Source organism: Homarus americanus, unplaced genomic scaffold, assembly GCF_018991925.1.
Source record: "Homarus americanus isolate GMGI-L3 unplaced genomic scaffold, GMGI_Hamer_2.0 scaffold7626, whole genome shotgun sequence".
In the NCBI taxonomy this organism is placed as follows: Eukaryota; Metazoa; Arthropoda; class Malacostraca; order Decapoda; family Nephropidae; genus Homarus; species Homarus americanus.
The window spans coordinates 18,979,166-19,006,573 of NW_024718273.1; the positions used below are offsets into that span (position 1 = coordinate 18,979,166).

At 36.6% G+C, this 27,408-nt stretch overlaps 1 protein-coding gene across 1 annotated transcript; it reads left to right on the plus strand.

Moving 5' to 3' along the window:
- The first annotated feature begins 651 nt into the window (after positions 1-651).
- On the plus strand, positions 652-25,855 carry LOC121859531 (ATP-dependent DNA helicase Q5-like). The gene is made up of 14 exons (XM_042356409.1): positions 652-863; positions 1,686-1,810; positions 6,416-6,580; positions 7,847-8,023; positions 10,328-10,510; positions 11,179-11,284; positions 11,446-11,557; positions 11,736-11,880; positions 14,148-14,251; positions 15,438-15,659; positions 15,908-16,169; positions 16,914-17,102; positions 17,803-20,113; positions 22,574-25,855. Exons 1-14 carry the CDS (start codon positions 761-763, stop codon positions 22,657-22,659), a joined length of 4,290 nt encoding a protein of 1,429 aa, XP_042212343.1. The 5' UTR covers positions 652-760; the 3' UTR covers positions 22,660-25,855.
- The last annotated feature ends 1,553 nt before the right edge of the window (positions 25,856-27,408 follow it).

A 27,408-nucleotide genomic window follows, 5' to 3' on the forward strand; every position in this document is an offset into this window, starting at 1 on the left:
ATTTATAAATCTTAACTATACCGTATAAACTATATTTCCAACGAGAAAATAAAGTGAATTTGCTTAAAAAAAATTTGAGGATTATATAGGAAAGTATAGTACAGTATAAAAGGCTGTAACATATATCTGGTTGGCCCTTGATGTGGCAGAAAGAGCTATCAGTACATTGCTTCCGTTTGTGTCGATATATCTTTGTGAGTCAGGCTTTAAAACTCTGTTGTAAATTAAAACGAAGTAATGTAGTAGATTAGAGGTAGAAAATGACCTGTGTTGTGCCCTTTCAAGAACTCCTCAGCCTACCCCAGAAAAAATAATCACAGGTTTCTCATTGACTGTAATTTTCATCTGAATAAAATTAATTATAAATTTACAATATCCTGGTATTCTATTGAACTTTTTTATTGCATTATGCTTCAGTTTGGTCTGTTAAGTAATTCATTATAAATATATAAAAAAAACTTACTTTTATTCAAGTTTTATAAATCCATCAACATTTTCAATTGGAATTTAATTTGTAAAACTCCACTATAAAAATAATCCATGTAAAATTGTAAATTTATATGTACTAATATGGAAAAAATAAAGGATTTTCAGATCATCATATACCTAGAGTGATTTACTTACATATATATATTAAAAGAGTAACTTATAAACCCGGATTCCTCTTACTACAACGAGTGTGTTTTGTTGTTAAGGGACAAATGGTGTAACATAGTTGCTTGTTGAGTTTATATTAGTGTGTTAGTGACCAGTATGAACTATGTCCTCCAACGAGAAGATAATACAATATTTATCGAAATATTTTAAACATAGTTCATTTAAGAGTGACTTACAGAAGAGAGCTGTGGAGACAGTTGTTAAAGGTACAGCGGCTGTTAGTGGGTCGTGTTTATGATTGTTAGTTTTCCAGGTCAGGTTTTAATACGTATATTATTTAACACCATTTTATGTAGATGGAAATATACAATGTGAATAAATGGATTACAAAAGTTACTGTAATCTTTTTATACAATATATTAATGGGCATAAACTCATGACACTGGACAAGACTGGGGGTGCTCTCAAGTCCCTGATAATGCTGCTTTGATTATTTGTAAAATGAACCTAACCAATGCAACCTAACCTAACTTATTGTAACCTAACCTAGCCAACCCAACCAACCCTAGCCAGTGAACCCCCCAGAAACTAGAATCTAACCTAATTGGGTGGGGTGGGGGGGGGGGTTAAATGGTTAAATTCCTAAGATTCCCCAAATGATCAAAAATAAAATACCATTAGTTTTGCTTTTATTGTCTTCTATTGGGGAAATGCCTTTTTTAAGACAATAAAAGCAAATATGTCGGAATAGTGAACAGACTATAAAGAGTAATGTTAACCCTAACCTAACCTAACCTAATCTACATAAACTTGAACTTCACGTAAACTTTGAGACTGTGTATGATTTAGGTTATAGGTTACATAGGTTAGTGTGGTTCATTTTCTGAATTATTAATTACATCTGGGGCAGTACGTTGGAATGTGCCCATCTCACCGAATGTCAACAGAGGTGGTTACAATTTTGTGCCTGTTAAATACAAGATTACCAACATTATATTCAATACTCTTTAATTTATATTACCTGAGGATTCACCTCCCAGCTTATTTTACCTAAAGATTAAGCGACTAAACATGTGTTATTGTTACAGGTGAACAAGATGTGTTTGTGTCCATGCCAACTGGGTCAGGCAAGTCCCTCTGCTACCAGTTGCCTGCAGTCATGGCTGAGGGTCAGTTGGCTGTTGTTATCTCACCACTTATTGCTCTCATTAAGGTAAGCCTGTTGTTGTAGTTATTTTATGTAACTTTTGATCACCTGAGGATTAGCCCCTGGTTTATTTCACCTTAACCAGTAGCCGGTCGCCAGTCCTTCCCTTAAAAGCCCATCCCTTGGTTGGTCAAAATCGATTTTCAGAAACCAGCTAAAAAGTTTCCAACGTCCGTAAGAAATAGGGAAATCACAAAGAAATTCCATACTTGTGTCATTTAAATTATCCGCAGCGTGACGAAAAGTTGTGTAACATCAAATATCGCAGGAATTACCTCCAGCTGAGGGGGAGTAGAGTATTCACTGAGCCTCTACACTGCTACCATGTGTACCACTGTATGCTCGCTCTTATCTCCCAATCAGAATACATCCCTATACATTTTTTATTAATTTATAGTTTTATATTTGATTTTACTTATTTGTGTACTGCCGTATATACTGTATTGTATGTAATGAACATTGAAATAGTTTTTCCACAATTCTTATGGTTGTTTTTTGTAATGCAGTAGTAGCAATATGCACATTCTTCTCCCTGCTGCCTGGAGAGATGAAAGCACTTCAATATTAATAGCTAGATGGTTCTCAAACATTACAGAACAAATTTAAGGTGATTGGTGGGGGGGGGATCATTGTCTCCGGTGGTGGATTGGGGGATCATATTTGTCTCGCCCACAGGATTATTCTTATTGACGATAGTAATCATATAAGCCCTTTAAGGGTTAAGATTAAACACTCTAATCTGAGTCTAATGCTGTCCTACCCTACCCTACATTATATTTTAACCTACCCTACCCTACCCTACCTACACTCACCCTACCCTACCCCACCCTACCCTACCCTAATGAAGACTATTATATTTTAACCTACCCTACCCTACCCTACCCTACCCTACCCTATGTAGACTATTATATTCTAACCTAACCTACCCTACCCTACCCTACCCTAATGAAGACTATTATATTCTACCCTACCCTACCCTAATGTAGACTATTGTATTCTAACCTAACCTAATTTTTCCTAACCTAATCTAATCAAACTTAATCTAACCTATTTTGATTAAAAACAATTTACCCTAATTGAACCTAGGCTGACCAGACCTAATTTAATCTAAAATAACCTAACTTAACCTAATTGAACTTAACCAAACCAAAATTTAACCTAACCTAATCTAAACAATATTTACCTAACTTAACCTCCCAGGTAGCATAGTGGTGGTCAACCCATGAACTGTGGCTTTTGGAAATCGAGGGTACCTCATATATAGTGCAGTACAGTACGCAATGAAGCACGAAATATGAAAGTTAATTTTTTTTTTCTTAAGAAGTTGAAGATATCAAATTTAGAAGCCATAAGAATTATCTAATAATTTTGTACTCATCGTGGGTGGTGAGTTAAGAGTCTGTGAAGTGAGGTGGAATGTCACTAGCAGCTGCTGGTTGTTGTTGTGGTGACAGAAGTGGGTTTTTATGGGACAAAGTGGGTGGGAAGCCCTTATAGCCAGACTGTGGTGTTGTAGGTGTGGGTGAGGGGCCACTGTGGGCAGGAGGAGGGTGATCAGGCATAAATAATCCCAAAACATTCCAAGATGATGACAGTAAGTTGATTCTGAGTCTCCACCATCCTTGTGTCTCACTATAGAGCAAGGGTGTCAAACTCATTTGCCAAGGCAGGCCAGATTTAATATGAGTACACAGTATACAGGCCAAGTAACATAATTATGAGCACTTCGCAATCACCTCTTAGGTGAGTAGTACGACAAAATAGGAAAGGTGGATTTAGTCTGCCCTCGTGCGAAACCCTTAAAAACAAACAAATCAAGTGTTTACTTACCTTGGTCAATCTTATTGTTTGCTACTGCTGCTTCCTGATAATTGGCACCTCTTGGTATGGACCAGTGCATCAAAGTTTGGCACTAACGACTGAGCTGTAGCAACCTTCAGTATTGAATTAAGGAGCGCATCAGTAAGTTGAGACCGAAGTCGAGACTTGTTCAAGTTCATCACAGAAAAGAGTTGTTCACAGACATATGTACTTCCGAACATTGACATAATCTTTGAGGCAAAACATTTAATCCTGGGATAATTTGGTCCAAAATATTGATAAAATGTGCCAACATCAACACTCGTAAACTTGTTCCTCAACACAGAATCACACTGGAGCTCAATTAATTCTAACTGAAGATGTTCTGGTACCTCATTAACACCAACAGAGAATAGGTCCCGAAAAATGAAAAAATTCTTCTCAAGTCTTTTAAAGTCAGCAAATCTTTCTTGGAACTCATTCATTAATTTGGAAATCTTGATGCAGTACTTTTTTGTGTTGATATCAGCATGAAACTCAGGTGTGCCTTGCAGGGACTTCAGGGTCGGAAAGTGAGAAAGATTACTCTCTGATAGTTGCCGTTCAAAAAACTGATGTTGATTGAGTATTTTGTTCTAGGAAATAGCCGACTATTTTATTCAGCTGAGGGATACACTCACTATTTAGTTTTAGCTCCTCAAGGTAAGGCTGGAGCAGCAAATGGGCCGCAGGCCGCATGGAAGAGTGTGTCGTTCCGTATGTTTGACACCCTGCTATAGTGTCTACCAATCATCAACTTTCCACTCTTCGCATGACTTTTGGCACAGCTTTAAATTCATGGTGCCAAATATCTTAAGACAGTGATATAGTGCGATTTTGGTAAATCATCTGAAGGCGATGATAGCAGTTAAAAGGTTGCTCTTCAGGTGAATTATCCTGGGGGTAAAATCTTCAGGCAATCATTGTTTTCTTATGTAACTTTTGATCAAGGTTTAATTTATCCTATTTAGTTTGTATGTTCCATAAGACAATTTTTTTGTAATTCTTACAAGTCTCTTCCTTTTATGGTGGTGGGTGGCTGGGGTTAAAGACACACTCTTCTATCACTTCACTCTAACTGCTGTAACATCTCCATGAACCACATAATGCCATGTTCTCTTGTTGTGCTGCCTCCTGGATGTCCAACTCCATTCAGTACCTCCTTTCTCCTTGGTGTTCCCTTCTCTCTTTAACCTACTGTACCTCCTTTGATTTATGCACAATACGCATTGATTAATGTTTCACTTACTGGATATTGCGAGTGTTGGTGAAGTTTGGCATAGTGGTAGGCTAAGATATTTTTTGGGATGTGGAGAGAATGGAGGAATCCAATTGGGTCAAGAAATACGAAAATCTAAACGTAGAAGGGATGAGAGCTAGAGGCAGACCATGAATGACCCTGGGGACAGGTTGTAAGATATGACATCAGGGTGAAGAACCTGACAAGACAGACGGTGCAAGATGGAGAACTGTCAAAAGTAATCATGGATAACCCACATGAGCATGGGAAATGGCCATGAAACATTAATGATGATGACACCACCTTAGCAAACTCTCATTTCCACATCTCTGTCAAGTGTCTGCATCTCTTATTTGTTAAATGTCAAGCTTGATATTTTTTTATAATTTATAATGTGCTTCTTTGGGTTACAGTGACCCCTCCGTTAACGAACTCAATCCGTTCCAGAAGGTCGTTCGTTAACCGAAAAGTTCGTTAACCGAAACCATTGTTTCAATGGGTTTTTGGGTAATTGGTTCCAGCTCACCGAAAATTTCCTAAATTCAACAAAAATGGTAGAAAAGTTCACTTACTTTGAGGTGTGTATGTAGAAGGCTCCTGGATGATGATGATGATGGGATTTAGAATGGGGGTGGAGGAGAAGGACGAAGAGAAGGCATTGGGGTGGAAGAGAAGTCACCCCATGGTGCCATTTCACCCATAAAATTTTAGCTGTCTGGTGTAATTCAAGATTATTTTCTTTAAATCAACACTGCACTGCATTATATATTGTCAATATGTAAAATATATTTCAAAATGACCAATAATTTGCTTGGAAACACAGAAAAAAAGCGTTTAGTTGAAGAGAGTCTCAAGCAGGATGTTACCTCCAGTGAAAACAGAGAGAGACTAACTCCTGTTTGCTGTGTTAAGAGGCTGGATGCCGCGCATTAAACTAGTCACTTTACCTTCAATTATGTTCAATAATTGTTAAAATGACTAAAAAATTGAATATTAAACTTTTAAAATTATTGAATAGTATAAACTTCTTGATATTTACAAAAATAGTAAGGAATTTAAGCCCTAGAACCGATTAATGTATTGGCGGACTGATACTAAAGCTGGTTGCCCGGTCAGTGCAAGCGAAAACATGTTGAGGTCGGTTCGTAAGAACTTCGTTAACTGAATTGAAGATCCTTATGGAAGGCAGTTCGTTAATCGAAATTACGTTAACCGAGGTGTTCGTTAAACGAGGGGTCACTGTACTTGAAGATCAGTAGCCCCTTTGCTGATCTCACTTAATGATTAGTCACTGTAATGCTAACCTAACCATACCTCCCAGGTAGCATTAAAGTGTTTAATTATTAGGTAAGGTAAGCTAGTCTTCAGGTGATCCCCCCAAAAAACTACAGTTCTGGTGTAGAATTTCCATGTTTTAGAATTTAAGTAAGACTATAGCTAGGTGTCTTTCAATAAATCTGAATCCTCTGAGGTTGACAAAATAAGTGTATGTCCTATTTTGTAATCTTGGTAAATAAATTCTACTCTTCTAGGATCAATTGGAGTGTCTTCAAAAGATGGATATTGCTGCGGAGACTATCAACTCTAAGATGAGGGTCAAGGAACGTAAGAGAGTGATTGCAGATCTGTACTGCATGACTCCCAATACACGCCTGCTCTACGTTACACCAGAACAAGCCTCAACAAATTTTTTCAAGGTACTGTACTTTGCTTAAATATGTTCTGTTTGTCACTTAAGTTGCTGTGTAGATGTACAGTATGTTCTCATTCACTATCCTGTAATTGAATTCACATTAGCTCAGATGCTGCAATGTCAAGATCTTTTCCTGCAATACGATGAAAAGTACATATAGGTATCCCTCGCTTTAAAAATGTTTGAGATACGAAAATTTCTTAATTTCACACCTCGTTCTAATTTAACGAAAGCTTATATTTATTTTGATCCGAGCAAAAAATTCAAATTTACACGTCCCCGGGAGTTAGCTGGGGCGGCTATCTTGGAGAGATGTACACCCCCAAAAAATTATTGGGCACCCTTACGGCGTGATACAATATGACTCGGGTGCCGATTAATTTTTTAGTGGGTGTACAGAGACGTAAACTAGCTCAATGTTAGTTAGGTTTGGGTTATTTTTCAACTCTTAATTTTGTGTAGATGTGTGTAAGTTTATTCACATTTGTTTTTTTTACTCATTTATATGCACACACAATCCTACATACAGAATGTGAAAAAATAAACCTATCATAAGGTTTTAAACATTAACAAAATAAACTTTTCTTAATGCACCAGCAGAAGTTAGTTGGCTGAGCAGGGAAGCTATGTTATGGTTATTTTGTAACTTGTAATTTAAGGTAGAAACTACTGGTAGTTTCTGTGCTCTTATAGTGTACACCTTATTGTATTCCTCCAGGCAGAAGTTACGTCACTGTCCATAAACTTATATAATGTTTCATTTTCAACAATAAATGGCACTTTCATTGCATATTCATTTATTAATGCCCCAAATAATTAGGCTATTTATCCTCACATTTTTTCTGTTTTTTTTAATACACTTGACTGTGAATATTCATTTAGTCTGTTGATTGAATAATTCTATACATCACTATACTATATTCACTGACAACCCCCATAGGCTTTTCAAAGTGTGTTATTCATCAAACTTCAGTGTATGACCCAGTATCAGTTTAAGCTTATTTAGTGTGTAATTAATTCTGTATTTACCGATCCGTTAAAATTATATCAGCTTGATAATGATATGCTGAATCTCTTAGGACCATATGTAACACAGGTTTTAAATGTGAAATTGAAAGTTTCTCCAAAATAACTAACCTTAGCCAGCAGAGTTTTCAAGTTTAAATATTGTCAATACATTCTTGATTATATTGTCTTTTTGTAACTGAAAATTACCTAATGATAGTCACTTGTTATTTGTGTTTATAATGATAATGGTGTACTGTACCAGGGTCTACTTGACCGACTGTACAAGTATAAGAAGCTCTCATACTTCGTGGTGGACGAGGCTCACTGTGTCAGTCAGTGGGGTCACGACTTTCGACCCGATTTCCTACGTCTGGGATACCTGAGGAGCAAGATTCCGGAAACTCCCTGGATAGCTTTAACTGCTACAGCCACGGCCGCCGTAAGTAAAGCTTTAGGTACTTTGTGTTCTCAGGTCATTAGATTTTGATGTGTACACTGATAGCCAACATTTTTATCTTATATTTATTTTTAATCTGTTTATCTTTTTGTTCACACCACTTAAAGAAGCTATGGTTCCTTCTCTGTCTGCCATGTCTCTTATATCCAGTTCTCCATGTAATTGCTGTACTGTATTCCTTGTTTTATCTTTTCTAGACACTCCACAAGTTTCTCTCAAGTGTATAATTTCTGATACTTCTAATGTGTTGTTAGGGAGGGAGGGAGGGAGACAACTAACAGAACAAGACCACATACTCCAGCCTCCATTACATAAACTTAAGAGAAAGTGTCAAGGGTAGAGAGAAAGAAACCTAATCTGTTTCCTTGGTGATTAATCCAATAGCAGGTTCAGGCATCTAGATTTTTAATGGTAAAATTATTCAGGATTGGAGGAGCATCGTGTAGGCTGAGTTTGTCTCTGCTCAACACCATTAAAGCCAAACCTGACAACTTATCTTCCCCCGTAGTAATGCTCAACTATGATTTTAACCTTTGGAAATTAGAGAATATCCTCTCTAATGTTGCAGTTGTTGCAGACTGGGTGAGCAAAACCTGCAGCGGTCAATTTACAGTCTAAAAACAGTTGCTGTTGTATTTCTCCAGGGCAGAAATTGTAACTTTGGGTCTACTAGTGTAAGGTTTAGCTGTCCACACGGCAGCCCAAACATTCCAATCTCTTAAGACTTGTTAACTGTAACTGGTGGTATAATTTCTCTCCAATATGTGTGCACCTTTTCCAGTGACATATTTATATCTTGTATTCTCTTTACTGTACTACGGTATTAAAAAGCCTAATTCCATACTCTGTTGTGTTTATCAAATGTGCATTCAGTTGTTCTCATGAAATAGTGATAAAGATCCATGATGGCAATTCACTTTATCTTGTGTGGTGTGTAGCCCGGCGTGGCCTAGATAGCACTGCATTCAGAGTTGCCAAACTGACTCGCCCCCAATTTTGCCTTAACTACAAATCTCTATCACTATGAACCATTTTTTTTCAATAACTATGCAACACTATCATTTGAAACTCTTTTAATACACCATTGTCTGTTCACCAGCACCTTGCAGGTCTGTAAGCTTAATGCATAAATTAAAACATCTATTTGTAACATCTTTCTCTAACAAGTTCTAAAATGTCCAACTTGTAAGACTTCTTGAGTTGCTGATGATCGTATATGTTTTATAGCTCAAAGGGGAGTGGATTGCCCCCCTCCCTCCTCCTCCTTCTTTGGTACTCCCATGTGTATCCTCTGTTTCTGTTCCTATTGACCAAGTTTGCTCCACTGTCCTACTCCTGCTTTCACCTCTCGCTTAACCCCATCTGAGAAAATGTTGAAGTCATGACAATGTGTAATTTATTTAGGTTTGGTGTCAGTGTTATCAGTGGTCCATAGGGAATGTGTTCCTCTTGAAAGTTCTTGCCCAATCAATCAATCAATCAATCAATCCATCCTCTTGAAACTAAATCATTGTCCTGTTAGTGACTCCCTGAGACTCCAGTTTCAATACTCTAACAGTTTGGATAGCATTAAGTGACATTCTTAAAGTAAACTTCAACTGAAAGTGAGGATATTCTTAGACAAAACCCAAGCTATATATGATATAATATGGAGCCTTAAGAAAATGACATTATTTACATAGTGCTGCAGTTTTGTTTTATTCTGTAGGATTATGAGAAACCTGCACATGTATAGAAAATTATTTAAGTTTAGACAAATAATGTAGTTGTGGTGAGGAGCATCCTTGAAGAGCTTATTGTTTTCTTAAGATTTTAAAAGAAACAACAAATATCTCATTACTTAAGTCTTGCTGTACAGTAGTAGTTATATTATTTCCATTAAAAGAATAAACTGAGTTCTATATATTTTTTACATACCATATGTGTTATTGGTTGAAAAGGTTGTGAATTGTTTGTGTTAATTATATATTCATGGTTCCTCTAACCTCTCAAAGCCAAAGATGCTTTAAGCAAACAAAACAGTTCAGTTAGTGTGATGTAACATACTATCAACTGTAGTCAGGTGACATATTAACTAACTGAATGAAATTGCATTATTTGATTGGAGAAATTATCAGAGGGACTTTAGGTTTTTGTGTCATTGTACTTACAGAAAGAATGACTGATTTGAGATTGGGATTGAACATGGTTGTTTTAATTTGTAATACACTTCACAACTCACCAGTTAGTGCAGGATACATTATACCTTAATAATTTTAGTAACTTACATAGTAACCAAATCTGCAGGTTGTTGACGACATATATCTTCAGTTGAAACTCAATAAGCCGGTCGCAAAGTTCAAGGTTTCGTGTTTCCGCCCAAATTTGTTTTACGACATACGATTCAAGGAAGCCCTGAGTGACGCATTTGAGGAGTTGAAGACCTTTGTTGTTGCATCACTGGGAGATGGTTGGGAAGAAGGTAGAACAGTAAGTATATATGTTCTTACAATAAACTGTTATGTACAGGGCAGCCTTAGTTACAGTTTTCAGAACATTATACAGTTTATGTCAAGGGATTGGTTACTGATTGTGTCATGTGAGAGGGCCAACTTCTAGAGAAATTTCTCAAACTAACATAACGTCTTATTCTGTGGATAGTACAGAAGTTCAGTTGTTTTGTAAAGTGTTCGTCTGATTATTACTAAATGAAATTGAACCAGCTGTACCCTTAATGTTTAGTGGATGTTAAGGCATTACGTACACAGTTATATTAATTATTAGATGGTCATTTATTCATATAAAATTTATTAGTAAAGGTTCAGCACTGTACTGCATACTTCTTAGAACATATTTATTGAAACAGATATTGATATTGAAACAGTTTATTTAGCCAGAAGAACACAGATATAGAGTCGATTAAAAATCATAACATTAACATGGCTGAGCCAGTTGAGAGCCTGAGATATTTATCTTTCACATATTTTCCTGTTATTTTCAACATTGGAGAAATATAAAGATTTTACTATTCTTTTTCATGACTTGTCCTCAGGGTACAGCTTCTTTCAAACTAATGGTGACAACACTTTCATTGTTTTAATTGTCATGTTTTGTTTTAGAATAAAAGATTAGTATTTTCTTCTCTATTAACTCTGCAGGCAAAGTCTGGGTGTGGGATTATTTATTGTCGGACAAGAGCTGCTACAGCAGAGTTAGCTGCTCAGCTGTCCAAGAAAGGTATTCCTACCAAGGCGTATCATGCAGGTGCGTTAACACTAACTATGAAACTTGTGAATTTATTGTTTGGTGATATTTAGTGAGTATGGAAACCACTAATGTCAGAAACTTAGAGTGAACTGACTATTGTAGACATATTACATCAAGTTGTGTGGGTTTTCATTTAGTTTGTCTGATGTTTAATATAGGGCTGAAGGGTAAAGAGCGGTCCCAGGTACAAGAGGACTGGATGGATGGAATATTGCCAGTCATTACTGCCACTGTTTCCTTTGGTATGGGAGTTGACAAAGCTTCAGTCAGGTTAGTAAGATGTACTGACTGAGGTAAATAATCAGAAAGACATATTTTCTCCATTAATCAGAAAGATATAAATAGTTATTGAGAATATTGTAAATTGTGATGTATGATTAGGATGATGAAGGAGATATTCACTTTGAAGATTATTTTACATTGTCAGTTTTGTTTGATGTGATGACAGGTTTGTAGCGCACTGGGGTGTCCCTCAGTCCATGGCAGGATACTACCAAGAGTCCGGGCGAGCTGGGCGTGATGATAAACCATCAAGGTGTAGAATATATTACAGTAAGAAAGAGAGGGACGCTATAATGTTCCTGTTAAGGCAGGTAAGACAACTTTTGGCAGATTGTATAGTGTAGATGATCCTCTTGCTTGGCTTTTATAGTGTAGCAACTGTCTGGTGTAAACATTTTATTTTTATTTTATTTATCTTTTCATTGCTAGAACCAGAATTTAATTGATGTTTAAGTCAATAGATGTGATTACTACTTGGATGCAACAATTAAAAAAAAAAATTGCTAACCAGAAGTGAATATATTTCAATATATTAACTGCAGGACAAATACTACGGTAGTCACCTCCAAGTGAACAATCTTAGGAAACAATAAATTTAGTTTCTCTCCTTGGTCATATATTTTCTCATTTTTCTACTCCATGTTTGGCTGACAATGAGTTTGGTTGGCTAATTGCTTAAGAATTTATGGGAAATGTATGAAGATCTGAAGTTACAAAAAATAAAAATAAATTACTGATATGTCCCATGATTTGATTTACAATTGAAAATTTTTGCCGTCTTTGTAATTTTTTCTTGGTGATAATTATGAAAATAAGCTTAAATAATTTTTTGTTACCACCAATATTCTTATATCTTTAACTTAATTCAGTCTTCTCTAACAGTCACAATGTTATTACATCTACAAACAACTTTCAGTGGGCCATCACTCTCCTGTACACCCCTGTGATCACCATATACGGTACCTGTACAGTAACTTACTCCCTGGGGACAAGTAGACTCCTCTCTACCACAGTTACTCAGCCAGTTGCCTGATTGTCCAATTTCTTCTCATTAACTCTCTTGTAATATGTGGCAAATTAAAGCAAAGTAAATTATTTAGTAATCTTAAATTTCATAAATTTATTTTGTACAGTACAGTAAAGGTGTAGAGTTATAAGAGAAAGTGAGAAATTTAGAAGTGAACAACAGTTTGGAGGTGAAGTGTGGGTATTGTTGGCAACAATGAGAGAGGGCGAGTGTTAAGCAATAACTCATCAGGGGTCAAGCGTGGGATTGTTTTTGTAGAGAATGTACAGTATATCCAGTTATAGAATGGAATCAGTGAATTACTACAGTAATATATTGGCACTTTATACTTTATCCTCTTCACCACCAATTGGCTTCTTAGCCGCTTGAGCCTCAGTTATGTCTCTGTTATGCACTGTTGGCAAGTATTGGGCATGCACTGGTTTTAGAATATACTGTACAACATATGTACCTGCTCCATTGTTGGTCAAGTCTGGTCTTGAAAGAGCTCACACTCGGTGCCGTCACAACACTCTGGCAGATTGTTCCAAGGGTTCACAACCTTCACTCTGAAATAGTTTACCCTGACAATTTTTTGAACTTGTGGCTTCTCCAACTTAACCTGTGACCTCTAGTGGGATGGGCATCCATCAGCTCTAGATGTGGACATTCGACTGAGTAATGTCCTCCGAGGATGTTTATAGACTTCAATTAAGTCATCCTTTGCCACCTATAATATAAGCTCGGCAGTTGCAGGTGTTCTAATCTTTCTGGGTAACTTGGGTGCCATAGTGTAGGCACCAGTCTAGTAGCCCTTATTTGGACGTTTTTAATCAACTGATAGTCTCTAGCATATCTTGGGGACCAAACGGGGTGACAGTCCACCAAATGGAGAAGCATCTCACTTTTGAACAGTCACGAGGGAAGAATTGACTGTCTAAGTGTGTGAACAACCTTTTTAGGATTGTGTTATACTGTTCTCGTTTCAAATCTCATGCAGTTTCTCAACGGTACAGGTATAAAATTATTACTGTACAGTACTGTACTGCATGTACAGTATTTCACTCTTATATTTAGTAGTGGTGTTTAATCTTTGTGTTTACCAGAAATTTTCATGAAAAGAATGTTTTGTGGCATACTGTATTAAGATGTTTTGGGATGTTCTTTTTTCATAGGAATGTATCTCAGCTTTTATAATGGAAGTTTATGGGAAAATTTTTCTCCAATTTGTGGAAAATCAATTTTGAAAAGGTTTTCAGGAACAGAACCCTTTCATAAAATGGAGATGGATGTTCAGAGTAATTTGAAGGAGGTGCTGCATGAATCACTTTTGCTTTTAATTCCAAGGTCAAGAATAAGTATTGATGGGAATTTGTACTAGTTCTCTTAGCCTCTCTTGTTGCTGTCTACAGTACACTTGTTCACCCCACAGGATGCTGTACCTCTTGATCCATCCCAGACAAGAGGAATCAGAATAAAAATTATATAATAGAGAGAGAGATTGATAGATAAATAGTCTTAACTTTAATGAGAGTATTGATTGTGACTATAACACTCTATTAATGTTTAAAGGATGTATCAAAGGCTAAAGCTATGGGCAAACCACACAAAGAGGACCAAGCAAAGATGGCCATTAAAAGCTTTGAGCAAGTTGTCAAGTACTGTGAGGTCCCCATGTAAGTTGAAGTGTATTTTTGAGTTGTGTAGTTTAGAGATATGTTTCATATGTTGTTGTGTAGGGAAAGAAGTGTTTGTGGAGATGTGCATGTTGGTGTGTGTGTGGTGAGTATGTAGGCCTTGTAACCACGGTATATTTTGACCCTAAAGTGTGTGTATATAAACTGTCAAGAGGTACTAAGAGGAACATTGTAGGTGCTTTTCAACTGAACATAATGTTATAACATTTGAGTCATCATTATTCAAAATATTATTATATTATTAATCACATTGAGAGATATTTGAGGATTTGGAACAGTTGATCACCAGTTTATGAGATGAATTTATTTGATTTTTTTTTAAGATGGCGTGTTGTGTGATGAGAGGGAGAGCAATGTTGGATGGTGGTTCTTAGATTATAATTTATGATATGATTTATTTGTCATAGTTACTTTTTTTCTCTTTACTTCATTCAGTTTATTTCCAATGGGGCCATATAACAGACTCCCATCTCACCTGTGCCTACTGTAGCTCTCCAAGCATCTTTGTCACTGTGTCTGTCTACCTTGTTTACCTCCTACTTCTATCATTTCTTGGTTTCTTTGTTAGCTTCTCCTGTACATGTCCTCTTCTCTTCATGCTTCTATATTCCCTCTTTATCCTCTCATTTGTCACCTCTTTTTATTCTTCCTTTTTACTTCACGTATGTTTATAACTCAATACAATACAGTATATATGTAACAAATGTGTAGTGGACATAACTGAGTTAAACTTTGACAGATGGGGACACATGAATACAGTGCCTGCCTAATATTCTTATAATATGGGAGACAACTTTTGTAAGAGACAGCAGACAAAAAACTGTGCACAATAGCATATCAACTCTGCCTGGTCATAGGATCAATCATAGTCGAGCCTAAATTAGACCTTTTAATGTACACTTACTCTCCTGCACTGGTTTAGTTCCTGATCAGGCAGTAGTGAACATAAGTGGTAGGGAAAGGGAATTACAGTACAGTACAGTTTAGTACAGTATAATACGTATACAAGTAACACCATTATAATTTAACAATCGTTTGACTTTGCTGTTTCTGCCAGACTTTCTTCCTTCAGTTATATTATATCCATCTTTTCGTAATACATACTGTAGCTGTGTGCATTATGCTCTTCATCCATCAAAATCTTCTGCCTTGTTTATTTTGACAGCTGTCGGCATCATTCATTTACCAAATACTTTGGAGATAATAAACCTGACTGTAAGAAGAGATGTGACTACTGCACCAATCCTCGGTATGTTGATAAGCAGATACAAGAGTGGAATGCAGCTATTATAAGCAAATCTGTGTACAGGTTCAGACCAGTTGCAGCCTTTGAAGATGGTCCTGAAGACCCAGATCTATATGGTGGAGGAAGAAGGGGTGCAAAGAGGTAAGACTGATGTATCATTGAGAGGGAACTTTGGGTATTGTATTGATCATATGAAGCTAAATTAAGATATTAAAACCTGTTTTACAGTACAATACACTGCACTACACTTTGTATGTATGAAAGTTCAAAAGTAGAGGAAATGCTGTACATTAATTTATCTGTGTACATTACAGGTTCTGATATAAAGAATACCTGTATATATTTAATGTATAAACACAGATTAATTTTCCTAATTTCTATTATTTCAGAGAAGACGATGAATATAAGGGTGGTGAGGATGATTTAGTCTGGGAGGCACGACAATTAGAAAAGAAAGAACGTACTTCCTTGATAAAGGAACAGTTTGAGCTACGTCGTGGTAAAGTTGCGTCCAAGTCATCTTCATATGTAAAACAACAAAAGGAACAAAAAGAGAAGGAAAAGCAGGAGAAAGAGGAGCAGGATCGAGCTAAGAGATCGAAACTCACAAATGTAGAATTTACTTCAAAGATCACAGGACTTAATGTTGCTGTAAGTGTTATGGGGGTGAAGATATTGTGGTGTTTTGTTGAAGTGATGGTTATGAGCTGAGGCTGTTGCATAGAAGAAGGAATGGTTAGGCAGAGTGATAGATAAATAAATGGATAGAGTGAATTGATATTGGCCGGATCTCATGTAGTGGATTAGTTTTATAGAATACTAAAGCTTAGTTCGTGGCATGTCAAAGTACTCAAGCATTAATTTTTGGGGAGAATGTCACCATATTTAATAGTGGATGCTGTAGAGCAGACTGTAGCAGTTAATAGGCAATAATTATTTATTTCATTTTGTAGGTTATCAAAGCTCCAGTCTGTGTTGATCATATTTGTGACTCTTATTTGCTGTATTTTGGTTTAGCTGTTGCTCTGAAAAAAACAGAAATGTGAACTGTCTAAGTAAGACATCAATCACATTTCACAGTAAGTCAGGATGTGTAGGAAAAGTTAATCAAGTCATCAGTAAATTGACGTGAGTTGAAGTGATCTAATTGATAAGTTTTCCTTCCTATATATGGGTAAGAATATAAGTTGAATAACAGATATATATATAGTATATAGTAAGGAAAATTCTCTGATGATTTTGATGTCTGTAACTAAATATCTCATCTCTCCATCATTCATCATCATCGTTGTAGTCCATTTAAATTTTTATCTTCAGTATGACATTTACTTCTTACCGGTTTGCCATATACTTATCGCGAACTCCTTAACCAAGTGACCGTAATAAACATTCCAGTCACGAGAGAGTTACTTACAACTGGTGTCTCAAGCCCTTTCGAAAAACTACGAGGCGTGCCGTGACTTTGGTCCTGTTCTTACTACGTTGAAGGAGTCAGACATCGAGGACGTGGCGGTGAAGCTGGAGTACAGCATCTTCACCTCCACCAACGTCATTATGATGTATCGCAAGGGAATGATGTCACTGGTCAGTCACTACTCAATGTTATGCTGTTTTTTGTTAAGTCTCGCTCCCTGTGGTCTTTATAGAGGATGATGTAGAGTATTGATTGGTTATCTTACTCCTCTCTTTAGTGGTTACTCTTATGCCAATGATCATAACTATTTGCTTATTTATTTTTATCAATGTAAACAGCAAAAAATCCCTAACGCCCCTTGATTACTTCTCCCTCCCCAGCGTAGTTGTGTGTGTGTGTGTGTGTGTCTTGCTGTATTAGTGTCTTCAGTCTTCCTTACAACACAAAGTACAGACATATATTGGTTCTGTTTGTCTAGTTTTTTTGTTTCTTGTTCGTGTTTTCTCATTATGTCTTCATTTGTTAATTCATTCTGATCAGTATGCTCCAAGGAGTATTAGTTTGTCCACCTTTTCCATGTTCTCTCAGGTTTAAGTCTAATTGTACTCTACTTGCTTCTAATAAAATAAGAATTTCTTACATATGAAATTTTCCTAATAAAGAACAACTCTGCTTTTGTTGTCTTTTAGCTGTTTTTGTGATTAATAGCTATTACTATATTATACTGTATTATATTTTATATATCTGTACCTTCACTTTAAAGTATTATAGTTAACTGATGAATTAGTGTTATATAGTACTATACTCAATCATTACAATGTGTTCACTGTTGGAATAAATGTTCTTTGAGTTTAAAATGATGTGTTTCAGATGATGGCCGTCAGAAAAGACACAACTGCAATGACGTTACGGCCTGAACTAGCTGAGCACGAGCCAAAGCAGAGCCTTGGTCAGTTAGCCAAGCAGATTGAAAGTGACATCAAGAACCGAAACAAAGATTCACGTGTCGTCAAAAAGAAAGAAACTCCCAGTCTAAGCTCCAGACGTGGCTTTGCTATGAAGAGGTCACCGACCCACCAGACTTCATTGACTTCATATTTTAAAAAAATTGAGAATGTCAAGGATAAAAGTAAAGGTGATCATCAACTGTCAGAAAGTGAATCTGGTGATGAGGAAAAAGTTAATGGAGACAAAGAAGATGAAGAGAAGGGCAGTAACCTTGGCCAAGAAGGTGAAGGTTTTAAAGATGAGAATATGTCAGATGGTGAAAGCAATTATGATCCTCATGAAAACCAAGAATTTGGTGTGGAAGAAGTCTCTTTATCTGACCTTGAGTGTGATGATGATGAGGAAGAGGAGAGTGGTGAAGATGGTTGTGGTAAAAAAGAGAAGAACTTTAATAGATTTAGTAAGAAACATGATACTGGTGATAAAACTCTTGATGAATATGAGATGAAGAATGTTTGTAATGATGATGATGATGATGATGAACTCCCAGATGTAGAATTTAACTGTGAAGAAAATTATCAAAAGGGATCAAATGATTTAGAAGACAACAGCATCACGGATTATTTCACTGACCAGCCAATGGATGTTTCCCTGACCAAAGAAGAACAGAATACACTTTATTCATCAGTGAAAATCAATAGTGGGAATATATCTAACGAAGAGAAGGAAAGTAAAGATGAGACACAAAAAGCAGACAGTAGGGATAATCCTCGACCTTCCACTGTGTCTTCTGATGACAGCCTGCACTCAGAAGCTGGACCCCACAACACTAAAACTGAAGTTGTGACTCTGGATGTACAAGATGATATACTCATGGAGGAAACATCTCATAGGAAAAGGCATGAAATAAAAACTAAGAAGCCCAGAGGAAATAAGAGATTAACAGTAATTGATTTGTTTGGTGAGGCATGTGATAGTGACGACGTGGAACCTCGGAGCAAACGTAGGAAGTCTTCCACTCATGACGCTGAGCAGAACTGTATAGAGACTCAACATAATGATAAACATTCCAAGTCTTTAGAAAACAAATATAACAAAAGTGTTTTAGAAGAAAGGGAGAATAATCACATCAGACACGATGATAACAACTTTGATAATAAGAATAGTATAAAGGCAAAACACAAACATTATAATGAGGATTGTGACAATGAATCTAGTGGCACAGATAATAATAGATATATCTGTAGCAGGGAAGATAAAGATAATGTGAGAGGGGCTTCTGACAGACAAGGCAAAGAAAGACACAGATCAGAAGAAGGCTTAAAGGAAAATAATGAAAGAGACAAAAGAAGGGAAATTGGAATTGATTTTAAAAACATGAGTTTGCACAAAGATGACAATAAACAAAACCAGAGTAGTGATGATAGTAACCTAGGTGGAGAGAGAGAGAGACACCTGGAGGAGAGATATACCAGTAAGACTCTTGATGCATATGAGAGTGAAGTGAGTTCAAGTAGCAGTAAGTCAAGGAAAGAGTCACAGAAGACATCTAGGGAGTCAGGGAAAAGTAAGAAGGATTCAGAAAAACCTCGTAGGGATTCCGAGAAGTGCTCCAGAGATTCAGAGAAATTTCATAGGGATTCAGATAAATCTTCAAGGAGATCAGAAAAGTCTAGGAGAGATTCGGAGAGATCTCGAAGACACTCGGAGAAATCCACACGAGATTCAGAGAAGTTTCATAAGGACTTGAAAAGTTCAGTGAAGGAGTCGGAAAAATTTGAGAGGAATTCAGAGAAATTGACCAGCCCAAGAAGGGTCCAGGACCACAAGGAGAGAATGAGTGGCAGTAAAGAAAGAAGAGAATCACGGTCAAAAAGTAAATTAAATGATTTAGTTAGTGATTATGCAGCGAACCTTAACAGATCAGATATGACACCAGAAAAACATAAAATAACTGATATATCCAATACGGTACAAAACTTGAGGGACACTGAGAAATCATCTAACTTGTCTTCATCAAAATTTGCTTCAGAAAACAAACGCTGTATAAATTCATTACCGGTGTCAAGTGCGAGGGAAGTGCCGTCACCGATGGACAAGAAGAAAATAGCTGATTGGATAGTTAAGTACCTCATGCCACACTACAAGAACAACAACATCACTGGGAAGGACCTTTTCAAATCACTTGCCAGGAAGATGTCTCACAATTTTCTGCAGCAGGAACTTGGTAGAGGTAAGCCAAGATATTGTTGCTTCAAATAACTGTCTGGGAGCAGCAGTCAGCCAAGATAATGTTGCTACCTCAAATAATTATTCTATAGTAGGTGCTCCTCTACTTAAGAATGTTCAACTTACAAACTTTCAGAGATACAAACATCATCACTGAGGGGGGTTACCTGCCAGAACAGGTGTTTAATGTGGATGAGACTGGATTATTTTGAAGACATTTCCAGATAGAACAAACATTACCTAAGAGGAGAAGAGTGAGTCAGGTTTTAAGGCTGTATTAAAGGGTATAGCTGTACAGTGGTCCCTCGGTTAACGAACACAATTCATTCCACAGAGTCGTTCGTTAACCGAAAATTTTGTTAACCGAATCCATTATTTCAATGGGATATTGGGTAATTGGTTCCAGCTCACAGAAAAGAACATACAAAGTATAAACAAAATGCAGTAAAGTAAACTTACTTTGAGGTGTGTATGTAGAATGTTGCTGGTTGATGATGATGATGATGATGGGAATTAGAAATGGGGGGTGGAGAAGGAAATGGGGATGGAGGAGAAATCACCTTTCTTTGAACCCATGCTTGATGCAGTAATTTTACCAATAAAATTTTAAGTTCACTAGCTGTAATTACAGATTATTTTATTTAAATCAACACTGCACTGTGCTATATATTATCAGTATGTTAACTAAATTTCAGAATGACCAATACTGTAATTTGAATGTAAAAACATAAAAATACTCTGTATTCAAGAGAGCAACAAACATAATGTTTCCTCCTCTGTAAACAAAGTTAAACTGATGCTTTGGCAGGTGAGTCAAGTGGCTGATGGACGCACAAAAAACTAGTTCCCTGTACTGCATATATTATCAATATGTTAACTAAATTTTAAAATTAATAATAATTTTAATATAAAAAATGCAAATATATTAAAGAGCACAACCTTCTTGATATTTACTCCACTGGAAATGAATGTAAACATAGAACCGATTACTGTATTGGCGGACTAGCCGATCAGCTGATGCTCACAACAAAACGTGTTTGTCGTAACGATTTCGTTAATCGAAGTTTTGTTCGTTAACCGAATTGAATATCCTTATGGCAGCTAATTCGTTAACCAAAAGTTCGTTAATCGAGGGACCACTGTACTAAATATCCATAATCTTTTCATTTTTGACAATATGTTTGGTATCTACAGGAGTAAAGTTGGACTTACAAACAAGCCTCAGGAACGTAACTTGTTCCTAAGTAGAGGAGCACCTGTATACTAAATAACTGCCTTGATATACTAACCTATATATTTCATCTATGAAATACTACTGTAAATTTATTATAAACTTTCTATAGTGTGATATTGTTTGTACCGTTGCGTTCCTGAAAACCTTAACGTAAATCAAAATACTGTAATGTAAATCGGGCTCCTTTTAATATGGGTTTCAATGGGATTCATTCTTGGCCTGTACAACTCAGACATGTAACACACAAGAAATGATCCTACGCTAATTAAATAAATACAAAAATATTAAACAACTCGCCACAAAAATAATAACAAAACTTGCCGCTAAATAATGCCGAACTTTGTCTCCAGAGACACGGTCTTCCTCGAAGACTCAACTATCCCAGAGGTGGGAGAGTCACCAGGACGCTTGCTAGCCATTTTCAAAGGTTCAGGCTGACATCGCAAATTTATCTTAGAAGTACATTTTTTCTGCAAATCTGTGCATTTTCATGAGTGTTCCCCAGTTACAATGTTTTTCATTTGTAAATTCTTGTTTAAGAAAAAATAAAAAGAAGTTTTGAAATTTCTACGCTTGTGAAAATGAACGAATTTGTGAAAAAGGGACGTCATTAACACTTAAGCTACTCTATATAAATGATGTGGCTTAGAAATAAAGAAAATATAAAAAATTATAAAATAAGAAAAATGAAGATCATGGGTTAAGTGAACATGTGTGGAGGTATAACTGTGTTGCTGTGCTCTCCTTCCCCTGATGTTACGTTATGGCATACACACAGTACAGTGCAGCAGCCACACGTCTGTGAGTCAGCTGGTTGGCTGTCTGGCTGAAATGGGTTGTATTTCCCAGTGGATAGTTTGAGTGTGGAAGGAGCTTTTTTTTACATAAAATACATGCTATTGTATATTCTAATATGCCATGTATCAATTTTATTGTTTATCAGAAATTTTTCTTCATTTTTGATGTATGCAATATGAAATTTGTTCAAATTAGGCAAATATTTTGCTCATTAAGATGGATTTTGCCAAACGTAAATTGATCGTAAATGTTAAAACCTAATTACCGCTAACACAGAATAATGTAAAATGGATGATCATAAATAGGGAGAAACCTGTATAGTGTCACTTTTAATATGGCAAAATAAATTTGTTTTGTGGTTTACATATTTATGCACTGGGGCACAGGTACAGTATATTTGATCTAATAGATATAATCCTTCTTTGTTTGCAGAGGAGGATGACGCTAAGCAGTATGTTGAGGACTTTTTTGGGAAGGTCATCAAGGTTACTTGTGAAGCAGATATTGCTTTTCATTGACAGATCACATCATTTAACTCACCTGACATGACTCAGTTCACTGAACAGTTCCTAACTTAAAGGATAAAGAGGTTCTTAAAGAGGACTCAGCTGTGATAGTACTGTACAGTACAGTACAGATACACAGTGCACAGGTAAAATGCTGCTGCAGTAAGTTTAGAACCATATTTCCTTCTTGACTGGGAGCTGAATAGCTAGACTAGTGCACCAACATTCCTACTGTGTCTAGTTAGTAAACCATCATCAGTCTTTGAATATTAATTTTTTTTTTTATTATTACAGGTATTATATTTGGTTTTATTTAACACTAACAGTCAAAGAGTTTCCAGTTGTTTAAGATTTGGACTGTACCTCAACTTAGTTACTGTACAATACTATACAAACATTACATTGAATCTGAACATTTCACTTCCAGTTAAAATAATAGGAATTACAGTGTATTCTTTTTTTCAGGGAATTTCATGAATCTTTTTTTTTGTGATTCTGAAGTCATGGGGGGCAAAATAACCGCTGTTGTCTCACACATTATGAACCATGTGTAAATTACTTGTTAATCATTGTTCAGGAAATTTTTTAATTCGGAAAGATATTCTGTAAAATCATCACACTAGTTCACATGGTACATCAGCTATATAACAGTGCAGCTACACAAACAAATATATACATCAATTTCTTAATCTGCATGTCTCATATGTTGTGCTTTGGTATTGTGGAATTGCATTTAGGAGGGTATGATTTTTATTTTTATGCCCCTCCCCTCTTTTTCCCTATAGAAAACTGGGGGGTTACTGAGGTGATACTGTACATATATCACTTCATTCACACCTCCATACGACCCAAGGCCGATAGCAAGATTATAGTACCTAAAAAGGTATCCATCATAGAGCTATGAAATCCTGTAGGCATCTTTATTTACACCTTAGGAAGACTTAAATAAATGTACATGGGTGTTTGAAGCATAACTCTGATTTTAGTTCAAGTGACCAGGAAACAGAATGTGAATTTTGGTCTGTTTAAATGAACTGTGATGTGGATTACAGCACTGTAGGTTGAGCAATGTATCTCTCTCTCTCACGTAGGTTTTTTCTGGCATAGAGAAGGTTGGCAGGAATCAAGGGAACACAGACTCACTTTGCACTTTGTTATTTACTCTTTACAACAGCCTCAGAATAATTGAAGATGAGACACTCCTAAATTATATCACTTTATGATTATACACTGATGCTAACCTAACTTAACACCTCCAGGTAGTGTTAGGGTGTTTAATCGTCAGGTGAAATTAACCGAGGTGTCTCGTGTTTGGGTGATTTGCAGCCTCGTGTGATTATGTTCTACAGTCATGTCCCCTCTGCCTCAAAAAGGTCATGTGATAACTCATTAGGTTGCTCATACTGCAGTAACTATAAGTTTTACCATCCACCCCAGTAAGGCACAACTAGTACATTAAGGTTTTGTATTTTAGTAAATATGAATTTATGTATTTTATCCCTGGGTTTGTTATTGGAAGTACAGTACGGTACAGTATTAAACTTAAATACTCCTTAGTGAACATAATCCTTTATTAACAACTTACTGGTATAAGTTTGGTTGTGTTCAAGAAATTTAACTGAAGTGGTCAAGTAAATAAAACAGGATGGAAAAGAAAAAAGAAAGAACAAAGAACTTGGGTACTCTAATAGTAGAGACAAGTGATCGCAGGCCCTTCGTGCCCGGTGAAAGTTTGAATGCTCGTGACAGCGTACAGCGAATGAGGGTGCGCCAAGTCCGTAGACTTGCATCGTTTTCCAGCGTAAATAAAATGGTTAATTAATTCCTTCCTAAAGAAACCATCGACATGGGAACAGGTTTGTACCACTCTACAAATTTTTTGTGATTTTTCCACCAAGTTTGATGAAAAACGATTGTGCCATTTCGGCTGCCCAGAACAGACAGACACATGGCTATTCCTATAGTATATTAGATGCTTGGAGGATATTGTAGATACACAGGAACACACTACTGTACAGTCAACAACAAAAATTACTGCTCCTTTACGGTGTTGTACAATATGACACACCGGACCAAGAATTTTGAACAACACTTATGAGTTATGTATTCTTTTTTGTTTATCTGTATTAACTATACAGAATACATCACATTGGTTACGGTACACAATGTATGACACAATTAGAAGTACCAGCCTTACCAAATGAACATGGCCTCAGTCGGTGGTCGTTGTGAAGGCCATCAGACCCCAAGGGTGCAGAACAGTTATTGTTGTTGATTGTACAGTACTGTAGTTAGACTTGTATTGTGAGATGAGTGAGAAAAACCACTAGTCTAATTTCTTAAACATCAGTTAGTATTTTACAAACAAATAAAGATCTGGACACACAGGCATGAAGCCTTCACGCAGCGTACTCTTTAACTAATGTATTCCAGTGATGTTAAGGAAGGAAGATAGAAAATGAAAGTAACAGTTAAAGAGAGAGAGGAGTTGTTTATGTGTAACAGTCGTGTACTGTACAGTATGTATGCATGGACATATGCCTACACAGTACAGTATGCCCATGCATGCACACACACACACACATACAGTTAATAGCTGATGTTTTAGTCATATACAATATATAAAAAAAAAATTTCCCAAACCATCCAAGTTGACACTCCAGTCACAGGTCAACAAAATTTTAATGTACAGTACAGTACAGTACTACCATATTTTTCATTCCTTATTTCCATTTATCATCTGGATATCTCAAGTTTTTCATTTGCTGAGTGGATTAATTGTTAGTGTGAGTAAAATTTGTAAATTTTATTTTGTGTTGTAGTTTGTATGAAGAATTATTTTAGAAAACCTTAGGCATTATTTTGAACTTTTCGACAATGTTGTTGAATTGTTTTTGTTGAGTAGCCAGAGTGTTTTAGGATTAACCGTACAATTTTATTTAGTATTTACTGTGTAAGAAATATATCTTTGTATATTCACTGTGGATTGTCTCAAATTCTGTTTATTACTGTACAGTATTGAAAGTAGAATTTTTGAAATTATTGACATGTGTACTGTATGTTATGCACCCTGTCATTGCTGGAGGTTTTCTCTAGGCCAGAGTAATGTATAACCCTGTTCTATTATATTCATTAACAATCTGTTTAAAGTTACACCTAAATCATCTCTTCATATTCATAGTAAAAATAAATAATGAACAAAAACTTTGAACAGCCTTCATATTTATACATATCCTATACAGACTAGGAATTTGAAGAATACTGTATTTGTGTTTTAAGAAACTTCCCACCATTCCCTGCATATTACAGTGCATGTATACTGACAGTACAGTACAGTACATCACATTACAAGTACTGTACATGTACAGTACAGTATTATGATCTGCTTGAGAGACTGTATATAAAGGTTTACTGGAGATGTTCGCTCAAGTATACTGTATTGTGTCAATACAAATAAAAATTATTTTGCAAATGATTTTTAATTATGGAATTCAAATAAAACATGAAGGAATTACCTGTACTGTAGTGTGTGTAATCTCTTGCTATAATGAGAGACATTACAGTATACTGTTTGTTCTACAGTAAATATGACAATATGAGTGTGTGAACCTGTAGTGGCAGGTCAGCCATCACCACAAACTAACCTCTTCTGGTTATCAACAGTTTAACACACTCTTTCTAGTAGCCACCTGCAGCAATTATTACATGTATTAGGGTGCTGTTTGCACCTTTCACTAGCAGGTAGCACCTGGACCAATGGGATACCTATAGTATCCAAAGAAGTCCCTTTTGACCAATGGGAAGGCTGCTCAATTCCCACAAGTCCAAGCTGCCACTGTATACATGTAGCCTAGGCCAGGGCTCACACTCTACTTCAACAGTGCTCTTGTCATCCAAACCTCTGCTCTTCTCAAGATCCCATGGCTATGACTACAGCACTGGAGCCACCAGTGTCTTAATCTCTACATCCCCAATGTCTCACGACTTAAGATGCTTTACCGCCAACTCTTCTCTGGACTTCCCTGAGCCCTAAGACACCAAAGACAACAGTAATTCTTCACCGAGCTTCCCACAACCCCAGCACCACTGTTAACGTTACATCGGCACTGCCTAATCAACATCTCACAGCTCCTTGCTGGCCCTGCTGACATTCAATAACACTAATGCTTTCCTTCTGTTGTTCTACTGCTGGTGTAACACCACTCCTGCAGCTATAGCGCTGGACCTGCCGACGTCTCCATAATTGTATCTCTGTTGTCCCACGACTCTAGCGTTACACCTCTAACGTCCTATGATTTCCCCGTCGTCCTCTCAGGGCTCCTATCAAGATACCAATGACTTCTTCACCGAGTGTCCCACAAATCCAGCAACTCTGTTGATGTCTCACACTCCAACACTGCCTTACCAATGTCCTATGGCTCCTTGTTGCATTTACTGACCTTCCACAACTCCAGTGTTACTCTTCTGCTACTGTTGTAATCTTATTGCTGTTTATACATGCCATATTGTAATACAGTATAGGGTAAGCCTTTATTGCAACACTGTGTTCAGTGTTTGCCCTATTGCTCTTGCCCAACCTTATGAAAGAGAGAGACCGGATTACTAGCTGGTAATCCCTACAAGGAGTGTGGCGGTTGAGTGGATGCAGTATTTGCCTCCTGTTCCATGGGTCAGTGACTCCCAGTTCATCCAGCTGTAACTTGGTGAAGTGAATGTGGTTGAGTGCAACAATGTACTGGCTATGTTGCCTCCTTGTGTACC